This window comes from Artemia franciscana, chromosome 1 (assembly GCF_032884065.1).
Source record: "Artemia franciscana chromosome 1, ASM3288406v1, whole genome shotgun sequence".
Lineage (NCBI taxonomy): Eukaryota > Metazoa > Arthropoda > Branchiopoda > Anostraca > Artemiidae > Artemia > Artemia franciscana.
Window position 1 is genome coordinate 31,191,514 of NC_088863.1, and position 14,229 is coordinate 31,205,742.

General features: G+C 36.7%; 1 protein-coding gene across 3 annotated transcripts in view; it reads left to right on the plus strand.

The window, feature by feature from the left end:
• LOC136028525 (PDZ domain-containing RING finger protein 4-like) overlaps nt 1–14,229 on the plus strand; it is a 126,962-nt gene that overhangs the window by 18,674 nt on the left and 94,059 nt on the right. For 2 of the 3 annotated variants that reach the window (XM_065706372.1, XM_065706377.1), the window contains one exon: nt 4,716–4,779. The exons of the other annotated variant lie outside the window; for it this stretch is intronic. In XM_065706372.1, the coding sequence (XP_065562444.1) occupies nt 4,759–4,779 (21 nt within the window). In that variant the 5' untranslated portion in view covers nt 4,716–4,758. The remainder of the gene's footprint in view (nt 1–4,715; nt 4,780–14,229) is intronic. 3 annotated transcript variants of the gene reach the window in all.

Here is a 14,229-nt window from a genome sequence, read left to right on the forward strand (position 1 = left end):
AAATTGGGCAAATTTTCTCAGGCTCGTAATTTTGATTGGCAATGTTAAACTTGATGAATTTTTTATATTCTGAATAAGTATCAAAATTCGATTCTTTTGATTTTTTTTTATCAAGACACTTGTTTCTTAGAGTTTTGGTTACTATTGAGCTGCATTGCTCCTCACTTACTGTTTGTTACCACGAACTGTTTGATAGTTTTTTTCTCAGTGTAGTTGATATATTCTGTTAACCTAACACTTTTATTAATTAATAGCTTTACATGGAAGAAGGACTCTACCGAAGGCTTTTCTCTAAGGATCGCGCCTTTCCGAAAAATAATTGCTGACAATTTTTCGTGGTTTCAAGTTTGTTAATAAACTGCGAACTAAAGCTTGAAACAAAGTAGAAAAAACCCATGCACAAGTGACGTCTATACCCTATAAATTTGACCAGAACCCTTGTAGTAGCTGTTTTGTGTGATAACTGAAGCGAGATTAGCTGACTTGACAACTTTTTGGCAAAATTCTCCTTGCTATGTATGGTATTGCTTTGACATTCGTTCTTTTATGTTTAGTAAAGTATAAGCGCTGTAATAATCTTTATTTATGTTTAGTCATCCGTACTGGTGCCGAATGATTCCTTATCTTGACCGAGAGATGAATTAAATTAGGAGTGACATTCTCTTTGGCGTCTTTGTGCAATTCTCTCTCCTTTTTTTGAATTTATGACTTGAATATGACTTAGCCGTTTATTCTTTTATTTCAATTGCTTACTTTGAATGGTTAATTGATCCATCACTTGATCTGAAGGTCGAAATAGCCTTTTACTGCACTCTATGTAATTTTTATTGTATTTTTGGATGAATATAGGTTACTTAACCTATATAAATATTAACCTATATAACCTAAGACAATATAGGTTACTTACGTATTATATCGGCCAAACTGTTGTTCTTGATATGTTTAAACCGGTTTCTCTTGTGCGCTCTCGGAGATAATCAGCTTAGCTTTATTGAGATAAACGACTATGCAGGTATATTTTTATTAAATGTTTAATATATAGAGGTGGTTAGGTTAAGTATTTGATATAATACGTTCTGGGTGGCCTGCTTTCCATAATTCTCTGTTGTAGTTATCATAATTTTGTTGCTAAAGTTTTATAATCAGATCATATTTTGGTATATTTCATTATGATCAACCTAATTTCACTTCTTGAGTGAAGTCGGTATAGTATGTAAGTACCTAACTTAGATATGAAAACATGCAAATTCTATGGATTCAGATCTTTCTAAATCCAGTTTCTGATAAAGTTTTTGGTAGGTGTGATTAAAATGTAGTTATTTTGGATTCCAATGTAATAAAATTTTCAAATTCTTAGTTTCAGGGATTATGCCCATCTCACGAAATTTCTTTGTCAGGGCTAACTAAATTGTTCTATCGCCCATACAAACTGCTATTGTACGTCAAAAATTGCAGAGAAAAAATGTGATGGAATACAAAATTGGCAATAACAGAAAAAAATGTAAAATTTTGGAATTACATTCCTGGAGCCCCTCCATGTGCTCAAGTTGGCTTAAATGTTTTTGGGACATAACCTGGCTGGTCATTAGCGTTCAGAGAAAATCCTTAAAAAATTATCTAAATAAAAGACAAATCATAATGCTTAATATCTTCCCAATCAGAAATCCCTTTAGAAAGGTCAAGCTTTTCCTACATTCTGAGCCCTCCTCCATAAGAATATTCTTATTTCATAGTCCTCAGAAGAGAAACTGAAAACGTGTCTGGTCGTGTCCGTGTAACCCTAGTTACCTTTTCTAATAATGGAACGTGGAAGGGAACATTTTCTGGAACCATGTATGCAACAAGAGGGACGGAGATAGGGTGAGAGGTACAAAGATGACTAGAGGCAAATACTTTGATATTGGGGAGTTTTCGGAGATTATGAGATGAGGAGGGGGAAGAAGTGCTCACCTAATTTAAAACTACTCAAAAACAATCTCACTTGCCCTAAATACATGAAAGAACAAGCATTAACAGTCAGCATTTAAAGGAAGAAAAACAAAAGTGAAACGCGAAAACACGTCATATCTATATGCACTGAGACATTAAAATTACAAACCTTGCCATTAAAGCAAAAATAATATTTATTAGCACAAAAAAGCTTATGTTATTCTAAAATTGAGCTGGGTACTTATCTCTTATACCCACCACACTCTAGTTCTTGGTCTGAAAGAACCGGTTTCTTTCTGTATTTGTACTCGATGATAATCAGCTTAGTGTGAGAGTGTATATACCAGGGTTGCCACTCCTAGTGACTTGTCACTATTTTAGTGATTTTTTAGGTCGGTACAATCATCAATGAAAAAAACAACAACAACAACAACGAATAAAAACGCATCCGTGATTTTTCAACTGGCAAAAAATACAAAATTCCACATTTTTGGAGGTAGGAGCTTGAAACTTCTTAAGTAGGGTTCTATGATATGCTAAATCTGATGGCGATATATTCATTAAGATTCTATGACTTATGGGCATGTTTCCCTTTTTTTCAAAAATAAGGCAAATCTTACGCATCAAAAGATCGTAACTTTTCAAACAGTTCGTGGTAACGAACTGTAGTAAGGAGCGACCCGGCGCAATAGTAACCAAAACTCTAAAAAATTGAATTTTGATATCAAAAGCTACATCAAAAGAATCGCATTTTAATGCTGATTTTAAATATATAAGTTTCATCAAGTTTAGTCTTACCCATCAAAAGTTACGAGCCTGAGAAAATTTGACTTATTTAGGAAAATAGGGGGAAACACCCCCTAAAAGTCGTAGGATCTTAACGTAAATGACACCATCAGATTCAGCGTATCAGAGAACCCTACTGTAGAAGTTTCAAGCTCCTATCTACAAAAATGTGGAATTTTGCATTTTTTGCCAGAAGACAAATCACGGGTGCGTGTTTATTTGTTTGTTTGTTTTTTTTTTTTTTTTTCCCAGGGGTCATCGTATCGACCAAATGGTCCTAGAATCTCGCAAGAGGGCTCATTTTAACGGAAATGAAAAGTTCTAGTGCCCTTTTTAAGTGACCAAAAAAATTGGAGGGCATCTAGGCCCCCTCCCACGCTCATTTGTTTCCCAAAGTCAACGGATCAAAATTTTGAGATAGCCATTTTGTTCAGCATAGTCGAAAACCATAATAACTATGTCTTTGGGGATGACTTACTCCCCGACAATCGCTGGGGGAGGGGCTACAAGTTACAAACTTTGACCAGTGTTTACATATAGTAATGGTTATTGGGAAGTGTACAGACGTTTTTAGGGGGATTTTATTTTGTTTAGGGGTGAGGCTGAGGAGAGGGGGCTATTTTGGAGGATCTTTCCTTGGAGGAATCTGTCATGGGGGAAGAAAAATTAAATGACAAAGGCGCAGGATTCTCTAGCATTACTATAAGAAAACAATGAAAAATAAACATGAAAACGTTTTTTTTTTCAAATGAAAGGAAGAAGTAGCATTGAAACTTAAAACGAACAAAGATTATTACGCATATGAGGGATTCTAAAACTACTTTAGCATAAAGAGCGAGGTATTTAGGAGGAGATAAATACCTTGCTCTTTATGCTAAAGTATTTTTAGTAATTTCAACTATTTATTCTACGGCCTTTCTGATTCAGGGGTCATTCTTAAGGAATTGGAACAAAACTTACGATTTAGTGTAAAGAGCGAGGTATTAACGAGGGTACAAATCCACTCGTATACATAATAAAAAAATAAGGTTATGAAAGTTTGTTACGTAAGTTAATTCTAAAGTTACCTATATTTCTTACTAATAAAAACGTTCGTTAAAAATTAAAAGTTCTAGTTACCTTTCTAAGTAACCGAAAAATTGGAGGGCAACTAGGCCTCCTTCTCCACCCCTTATTTCTCAAAATAGTCTGATCAAATCTAAGAGAAAGCTATTTAGCCAAAAAAAGAATTAATATACAAATTTCATTTTAATTAATTTATGTGCGGAGAGCCAAAACCAAACATGCATTAATTCAAAAACGTTCAGAATTTAAATAAAAAAAACTAATTTTTTTAGCTGAAAGTAAGGAGCGACAAAAAAACTTAAAACGAACAGAAATTACTCCGTATATGAAATGATTTGTCCCCTCCGCAATCCCTCGCTCTTCACGCTAAAGTTTGACTCTTTGCCACAATTCTACTTTTTAAAACAATTAAAAGTTTTAGCGTAAAGAGCGAGGGATTGCGGAGGGGACAAATCATTTCATATACGGAGTAATTTCTGTTCGTTTTAAGTTTTAATGTCGCTCCTTACTTTCAGCTAAAAAAATTAGTTTTTTTTATTTAATAATGAGTAAGACTAAAGTTGATATGATGAAACTTGTATGAAATCAGCATAAAAATCTGATTTTCGTTGTTGTATCTATTGGTGTCAAAATCCCGTTTTTTACTGTTTCGGTTACTACTGAGTCGGATCAATCCTTGCTTACAGTTCGTTGCCTCGAACTGTTTGATTTAACAAATCCATTGGCGGATTATCGATTGAATCGCCAATCCAAAAGATCACTTCAGTAAACTAAACAGGTTGCTTCAAAATTACCAATTAATGGATTGAAACATTAATTTTCTCTACTCTTTTTGCTAAAGGTTTTTCTTAAAATCAACTCCTTAAACCGAGACATGAGAGCATCGTATAGGCCACTTGGTCACTAAATTAACTTACAGTAATTTTTGTTTTCAGGTTTCCTATTCGATGTATAACAAGGAGGATAATACTTATTAATATGGATTTCATCATTCTTAAGGTATGACCTTAGGCCCTGATATTTCTTACTAAATTATGTTGTATTAGATGTCAGAAAAGATTGCAAAATGTCAGGACTATTTTCATTCATTCATGGTTTTCAAATTATTTCCTTTTTGCATGTATATTTGTAGGCTATTTAGCTTAAAAGAAAAATTCCAACACTTCTTCTTTCTTTATTTTGTTAAAAGAATAGGCACGAATTGATTCAATCTAACAAATCTCGTAGTAAGCCTTATTTATGCCAATTTGGAGGGGGCATGTGCGGCCAAGACTTTTTTACCCACAGTTTTTGAAAAATAACTTTTTGTTGAAAATGCTTTTCATTGAAAAAATTGCAAGTGTGTCGTCCCCATCGGTTTTAAAAATTCAGTTTGTCCCCCCTTAAAGTTTCGAGATTTGACGCCACTGGTAGGCCTAATGAGTTTCACAGGAGCTTGAACAAGGACCTAGTGGATCCGTAACTTGGTGGAAATTTGACACAATATGGACGGGCACATACTAAAGAATTTATTTCGGGGAGGGGAAAATAATCGAAAAACACTATAATTTAATAATTTGAGTAAAAGGTACCCAGACATTCGAGACAATTTGGGATTTTGAAGTGAGACTGGGTACTGATGCTTCCCTTGGTACGTGCCTGAACTTAAGTCTCTCTTCTTCAACACAGTTTTTAAAAGAAAAATAATACTTTTTTATGATAAGATCCCATCGATTTTGGTCCTTTCAAGGTGATCTTCTGTCAGGATTATTTAAGGGAAATGGAAACTTCCTGAGAAGGTATAAGGAGGAAGGCTTTGAATAGATTAGGATGGAGGAGGAGCGTGCATAGCTATTGTAGCTTCAGGCGGCATGTTGCTGCTGTGAGCTATTTGTAGTAGTAGGCCTAGTATTCGGATCACCTTTGCAAAACAGTGTTGGGATTGAGATTTTGGAAGTTTTCTGTCTTAGAAGGAGCATTAAAATTCTGTCTTAAAAGAAGCATTAGATGATGATTTTATGCAACCTTTTGTCACATTAACGATCTGGTAATATATATGTAGGGCTAAATGACAATCAATTCCCTAAGTAGTGTAATAACTATTCATGTGCGAGTGAAATTTAATTCGCTTTAAATTGGCTCACATTGAATTTACGTCCCTGAGCAACTTTAACTGGTGAGATTTATGTTCCCTTAGCAAGTTTTTTTGCCGTCATTCCGTTTTAATGTTTTAAAGTATAACAATTATATCCCTATTTTACACGTAAGGTAAAATGTATGTTTCGCAAAACAATATTCGAGTGTGAAACGTAAGTTGCTCATTTGATAGCTGGTATTCTTCTTTCCCGTCAATCAAATTTCACAAAAAAAAAAAAAAATACATTGCATTTTTTAAGCCTGAAATGAACGCAAGAAGCAAAAAAAAAACGACAAAAAAAGAACTCCTTCCGTATTTTTAAGCAAGTTTATATCCTTCAAGAAGAAAAAGTTTAAACGATATTATAATTCTGGTTCGGTGAAGAAAAATATCTCAAGCCGAGGAGGTGCCCATCCTCAAAAATCACATACATCAAGTGGCCCGTGCGGAGTGTGGTGAAAGTTCGCCAAGTGCGGCGGAAATTGTGCCAAGTATGGCGAAAAGTGTGCAAAACATGACAGAAACCCTGGCGAGCGTTGTGGAACTGTGCGGCACACAGGCATTCTGAGGTGTACATCAAGCAAATGAAAGTGGGTGCCCCCTCGTCTCAATCTAATGAATCAAACGGCAAAGTATCTTAATCTTTCCGTGCAACTTACAGCTCTAGGTTAGTCTTAAAATCGCAAGGTTTCAGAGGGAATTGTAATGCTCTTGCAAAATTGTTTTACTTGAGTTGTGCCTGAATAACTCCAGATCAGCGTGGTGTCCGTGCAAGAGATCCTGCTGCGAGGAACAGGATGACTTTATTTGGGAATTTGTTTCCGTTCCGGCATTCGCTTTCTGCGTTAACCGAGAGAGTTCTTCGAGGGTGGTAACATATTGCTTATGTATTTAGGCACATAATGGCTAGAATTTTCTATTAGTCAGGCATTTTCCGGATCAATAGATTACAGACTACTGTTGAGGATAGTCTTTGGAAGCATGTTTGACATATAACTGACATTAATAGATTGGAATTTTTCGCAGGCGTATTTTACTTCTATTGAGTTATTACGGAATATTGCCTTAGGGAAAATGCTTTTTAAGAAATTTCATTCCTTATGAGCCTTCCAAATCGAATACGTATTCATAAATAGCTGTTAGAAGACAAAATATATAGAGATTGTAACCGTTATATGAAAAACACACACGCAAGCTTTTGAAGCTATGGCCACAAATAAAGAACTGAAAGTAAAATTTTTTAAGGGACTCACAACAAATTTTCATCGGACTCCGTGGAAACCAAGGTCGACTATTGGTAAGATAGCGATTTTGCTGAATACTAAATTTGCTTTGGTCATCACCTAGCCAACGTCAGGCAATCTGCCTACGGCAGGACTCGAAGTCAACTTACAGACTGCGAATCGCAGTCTGCGATGCTTCGTTTGCAATATAATAAAAAGGAATAATTTCGCTCTTTTAATTGTATTGGATATAACTTGACTTAGCTAAAATATTCGGTTAAATTATGATATAAAATTGGTGTTTTAAGGTAAACTAGATGAGCCTAACCATATACGGTCGACTTAATCAATTAGTTGAACATAAAAAACAGACTGGCTTTAAGATTTTGAAAACGCAATTTTTATCATTATCCCCTTTTATGAAAACAAAACGAAGTCAGCGATAAAATAGGGAACACCTAAGCACGACAAGGAGGCGTAGTCCTCTCCAAAATCGTAGTATTTTTTTTTTCTTAATCCATATGATTCACCTGTTTAATTTGCGTTTTAATTTGAATTTTTACCCCTCCTCTTAAATAAATTAATGGTCACATTGCTGGCTCTATCTAAAAGTAATTTTTCACTTTTAACTGATTTACACCTTCTGAATTGCACCTTCGATTTATGTTAAGAACATATTTCTTTATTTCAATAGTTTCTTCCTTATTTTTATGTGCATCTGTTTTCCGGTTCTTACTGTTTTTTTGGAGAAACTAATGGCTGGCTTCCGGCAAAATTTGAAACTTGATGTACCCTCTGTTCCAAATTTTTGCTAGCGAGGCCGAACAAATAGCCCGCCTTCCCTCTTCCGATGAAGGTCCATTATCTTCTTTCCAATTACATTTCCAAACACCGGAACATTCCAGCAGAAATTCCATTGTTGTCAATCGTATTTCCAAGGTGATCACCCATGAGTCGTGAGAACATCCCCTCAAAACCGAATCAATCGTTTTCTACCCATACGGCGTGTATGCCTAAGGTACGACAAATGGTTGTAATAGAAAAATTTCGGCCGTTCAATTTGACCAAGCTTGTAAAAAAAAAGAAGAAAAAAAAATCACAACAAAATACAACAGTGGTTTGGACTTCAACTGCGCAAATTATCCGGGAGGAAGATGATAGAGATTTTTGGGTCTTTGGTTACCATATGTGATTAAGTATCGGGAATTTGGATTTCTCCAAACTGGCGTATGAAACAAATATTTTTGTTAAATGGTGAGACAATTTCTGTCTCGTTTTTGATGCGAGTTCTTAGGTTTAGATAATTTGCTTGTAACTCTATGAAGTTGAAAGGTTTATTAAGTGGTTCGGTATTGAAATTCAAACAATACAATAATGAAATCGGTCAATTCAATTTGGCTTCTGAAAGGCTCATTTATCGATTATGGTCTGCTTTTCCAAAAGCAATTTTGCCGATACAGAATCATTTGTCGCTATGAGTTGAGACTACAGTATGAACTAGTTGTTCGATTTGAATTCACTTGGTCATGTGGTTTGTAGGTGTATTTCAGTTTTTGAGCAGTTGAAAAGGATTGATCCGAAAATTTTAAAATTTGGAAGTGAATTTCCTGGTCTTGTTTTCAATATATATCGTTATGCAAGATGATCATGATTGCAGCGATGGCTGCAATCTAGTAAAGAGCCAGCGAACGACGACCAATGGCAACCGAGATTTTTAATATGTGGCTTGAAAAAAACTGTTTTGGGATGAGGCCAACATGGGTTGGGGTGGTGCTGCCAACCCAATGATACCATGATTGGCCTCATTTGGGTTGGTGTTGTAGTTACTTGTTGTTAGTAGTAGTTATCTTATTGTCTTGTGAAGCAACTCTACTGCTTTTGTAGTTTTTTCGTCATCAGTTGTTTATAGCTCTTTAGTGGTAAGATAATAAAACATATTTTTTTCTGTTTTTCTTCTTTGAAACGGTGCGTCAATCGTGAAAACGGAGAAAAAAGTACAGTGTTTGTAAAATGTTTGCAAAATTTCCAGTATTTTCCATTTTTTTCCTAGCTTGTGAAAAGTTTGTAAGCAGGAAACAGAACAAAACTATCCCTGCTATTAAAGTAAAGTTCATAAAAATCATGAATGTCAGCGTCGTTTAGAAGACGTTGAACACCTGAGGTCGAAATTATATATCTTTTCTAGACTTCTAAGGTATAATCATGGATGTCTTGAAATGCTGATTTCCGTTTGTTGGTGAACAACCTGATTCTCGTGAATTATTTTTTTTTTTTGAAATTTCGTATGCGTATAAAGCTTGTAACAAGAGCTAGGCTGAAATAATTCTGCCTGTGACCTGAGTTGGGAAATGGGATTGGTGTTCTACCGAATTTTTTCTTTAGCAGATCTACCAGAAAAGGATGTCAGATCACATGTAAATGTGATAAAAAGTAAAGCCTAGAGTACTAATTGTGAATTTTTGGCATCCAGGCGCAATCTGAAGTCTGCGTGGAGGCGAATGGAGGGAGGTCCCTCGAGGATATCTACCAGAAATATCGGCTGGATCTCGAACAAACTTGGCGAAAAGTGAGAGCTAGCATCTTCGTTCTTAATTTTCTTTTGAGACTGTGACTTGATCTGACCTCTTTAAAAGGAAATCAAAGAAGGGCGGTTGCTATAATTATGACATCTAATAGAAGTGGTTGTTAGATATCAACCAAAACTAATGAGAAACAAGAGCTATTGTTGGGAATTTGCCTGTGTGGAGAATAGAATTGGGGGGGGGGGTAAATTTTATGCGCGCTGATTTCTCGTTTATGCATTTTGATTCCCCGACTAAATTGGACAACCATGCGGGGAAGGGCGTTGGCACCTATCTTCTTCTCATGACGACTGTTTGAACGCCTCGTCCAACCTCAACAAAACTCTGGTAAGTAAAAGCTAGTATCCTGAGTATATCTGTCAGTAGTTCGGTTTGTGAAAGCCTTTGAGAGACAAGGGGATGGGGTATATTTTCTCCACCTGTTAATATAAAAGGAGTTGATTTGATATCGATTCCTGACCAGGCTCGATAGGAAGTGAAAGTATATGTTCTAGTTTTGCATTTTCGGTCTGGTCACGATTGGACCTCACAGATGAGAAGGATTTCCACATTGCTGTTATCAGTATATCTGATGTTCTTGTTCTTGTGATAAGGGGTTGTTGAATCTCGATTGAAGTTAGTCAGAAGTGTAATTTAACATGGTATTTCTGCTATCTGGAAGTCAGGGACTAATTTGACTTCTGTTGAGGACCTCTAAATTCTTGTCAACAAGGTATCTTCCAGAAGACGATGCGGTGTCTCAAAGGAACGTGGTGGGAAGGAAGATCTGCCAGTCTATTTGTGTCATTTGGCATCCTACCTCTATGGTGGGGAGAGGGCTCCTAGATTCTTGTAATAGGACTGCTCCACAGAACGGATCATTGGATCTAAATGAAATTTAACGAGGACCGAGAAAGATTTTTACGCTTTGCCTTTGCATGTCCGGATCTGATCGAACTACTGTAGGAAGAGGGGATTCTGAAATTTATGCTATTATGAGATTAAGACTACCAGAAAATGCTATTTAATGTCAGTCAAACTTTAGAATTGGTAGTTACTAGTCACCTATTCGTGCTTTTAGGTAATCCACTGCCAAATTAACTCTTGTAGGGAATAAAAAATATTTCTATTTTAGTCTTTGGGGTGCTTGGGGTTGTCAGATCTCAACCAAACTTGGTAAGAAGGAACATCTAATTTGCCAACTAAATTCTCGTGCGTTTCTTTGGGTGAGATGGAAGGTTTTTTTTCAAGTCTGTAATAACTTATTTCTTGAATTGCTTTAATTTCAAGGAAAATGTATACTGCAAAATACAAGCTTTTCCCCCCTGAAACAAGAGTCAAATTTGTTGTTCCATTATTCTGTCGCAACGCATGACTCATAGTTGATTCTATGCTTCGGGGATTTTTTACGATGGAGGTCTAGTTTTATCTATGTGTGGGCTACTAAAAGTGGGTAGCTTGCCTTGGTGCACTGGATGGTTCAACCAAACTCAAATACACAAATCGCCATCGGTGTCTATTACCCATTAGTTTTGACTCCTTAGCGAAAATTTTCTTTACTTTATCGCTTACTGTAGTTAACCTGCTACTTACTATTCACAGACAACTAGGAGGCTTATCAAAAAAAAAATTATTGTATTTGTACATTAAGTCTTGGGAGACTAAAAATAGTACATACATGAAGTCCTGGGGGATAACATTTTCAAATTTGTATCCTGGGTGTAGGAATGTCTTCGGTATAGCCAAGACCTATACCCAAAGCCCTCAACATCCCCTTTATTGGGAATGTCTTGTGTATCGTGAATGCCTTGTTTTTATGGAATTTTCTAGGTATAGCCAAAACCTACATCCAAAGGCTTCTCTTTCCCCTTTACAGAGAAGCCCTTGGGCATAAGGAAAGCATTGGACAAAGGGGGTGTCTTTGGTATAGGGAAGGCTTTGGGAATAAGAAATATGGAGCATACGGAACGGATATATTATTGAGGCATTTTCAGGGTAGCGATAAATCATCACTGTCACGCCTCAAGTTTGTATCTGACATTCTTCCCAGAAAAACTTAATCGTCAGCTTACCTCCCCTTGAGAAGAGCTTATCCATCGACTTTTGGCTATTATCATGGAATTACGAAAATACGAGATACGACTTATAGACGTAATAGCGACGAAAGGCCCTGTGTATCCTGTCACAATTTCATTTTAGGTTTTCTTTTCATTCAAATTCTTATGAGATATTAAAATGGTAGGATATACTTTAGGAAGATTCAATTAATGTGTCAATAGAAACAAATTTGTGGCTTCACGAAAATGTATTTTGGTCTTTTGTAAATAGAGCAAACTGGAACGTGTCTAGGTGCCGATTTGACCCTCTGGTTTAAACCAAATTAACTGAATGGTTTCCATCCGAAGTGCAACAATGTACGCTAATCCTCCCTTTGAAAATGCTCGCACCCTCCGTTGCCGGAAGCCAACTGTTTTATTGGTTTAAGCAAATGCGAGATTTATTCTGCCTTTATTGTAGCCTTTTAAGGCTAAGGCTTAGCTTTGGGCCAAACCTATCATATTTACATGTGTCCCTGTCGATTTTCATCAAAGAGATTTACTTTAGACAATTTAGGGGAATTAGGAGTTTATTATGGATTGACTTGGAAGGAAATAACTGCTTCTTTATTACCCAGCATTACTGATTTTGTCTGTTCTGCTTCTGTTTATTATTAGATATGAAAATTAAGACAGTAAGTATTCGTCTAAAGTAGAATTTAAAATCGATTTTGAGTCATTTTTTAGGTAGAAAGCTGGATGAAACTATATTAAAAACTCTAAATATGTGTAATAAGCGGGATTGGGGCAACAAACCATGCATGCCAAACTATTGATTATACATTAATATAATTGCTGAAGAATAACTTATAAACGCTTCAAACTCTGTTTTTAAACAATTTTTGGCCTTTTACAAGCGATTTTGAAATACTTGAATCTCCCTTGCCTTACCTTATTGAAAACAACTATTAACCTAGACCATGCTAGTAGGGCCGTATCCAAAGGGAATGGGACCATTAGGCTTGACCCCCTCCCCCTTAAATATTTGTCCAGCTTGAAAATTGATCATGATTGCGAGATAAAATGCTGTTTTCCCTATAAGTTTTCAAAAATATACCTCCATCTCGTAAACTGGTCTTTATAAAAGGAGGCTAAAAAAAAACACTTAGCCCCCCCCGCCGCCGAACAAAATCATCGATTCGTTCGTGCATGCTAGGATATTTCGGCTTATGTTTTCTGTAAATATGTGTGTCAAAGATATGTTTTTGTGTATTGCAAAAATCGAAAGAAATACAATATAGGAAACGCACAATAAACGGAAAATTTACATGCTTTAGGGGCACGAGCTATGACTTTTCTACCCTAGAAACAAGTTTGTGGGGAAAAAATACGAATATCTACAAGTTTTGTTCTGAAACAGGTTTTCAAAACCAATTATCAGTAGCCTTTTGAAGGTTACCCAGTTTGACGCATTTTATTATTAGAGTTACTGAAACAATCAACTGAGTTCTTTGGGTAGGCTGATGACTTGTATCCTTTTCATTTTAAAATCCTGTTAAACGTAGGCTATATGTTTGCCTGGCCTACAGGTAGAAACATCACCGAGTATCTAAGCCCATCCTTTCTCCCAAATTTCATGATTTGCTTGATTATTTTCCATAACTTCCTTTGCTGTTTTAATGAATCTGCCTATAATCGAAATAGATTCCTGCATAAGTGTGTCTTCCCTACAGAGGCGGGCTAACAGGAATTTATTTCCGGGACAGTGGAACAAAACGAAATAGATATGCCACGTAACCCCGAACGTTTTAAAATGCATAGCGCATCAAGGAGGCACACTCGTGCCTCTATAAAGAGGCGACACACGACAATGTTAAGCGATCTTCGGTTCCAGTGGTCGCAGACGGATGGGGAGGGATGCATTTCGTAGCCCGAGCTCCAACTAAGAAACCTGCAAAATTTCATCCCCCTCCAACTTTTTCTTCATGGGGAAAATCTGGCCGAAAGTTTCGACCTGTCAACCCAAGCCCCCCTTTAACGTTGTCCGATCGGGCTGAAATTCACAAGTTAAGGTCCCCTAGGGCCCAGGAGCTTATCCGCGAAATTTCAGCTTGATCCGATAACTCCTTCCCTGTTTTCCAGAAACCACGCATAGCCACTTAAAATTCATTTACTTTTTTTCCTAGACGCCTACAGGTCACATCCGACATCGGATCTGGGTGTACGAAGACTCATTCGATGCGGAATTCTCCGAGTAAGTGCCCATGAAAGTTTCGTAGGAAAATCTTAACCCCCCGAAAGTTTCGACCCTCCAACCCCCCCCCCCCCTCCACCCCTTTTAACGTTTTCCGATCGGGCTGAAATTCACAAATTAAGGTCCCCTACGGCCCAGGAGCTTATCCGCGAAATTTCAGCTTGATCCGATAACTCCTTCCCTGTTTTCCAGAAACCACCCATTAGCTATTTAATTAACGGATTTCTCTCCATAAGAGCCCATGTTAATTTGAAATTTT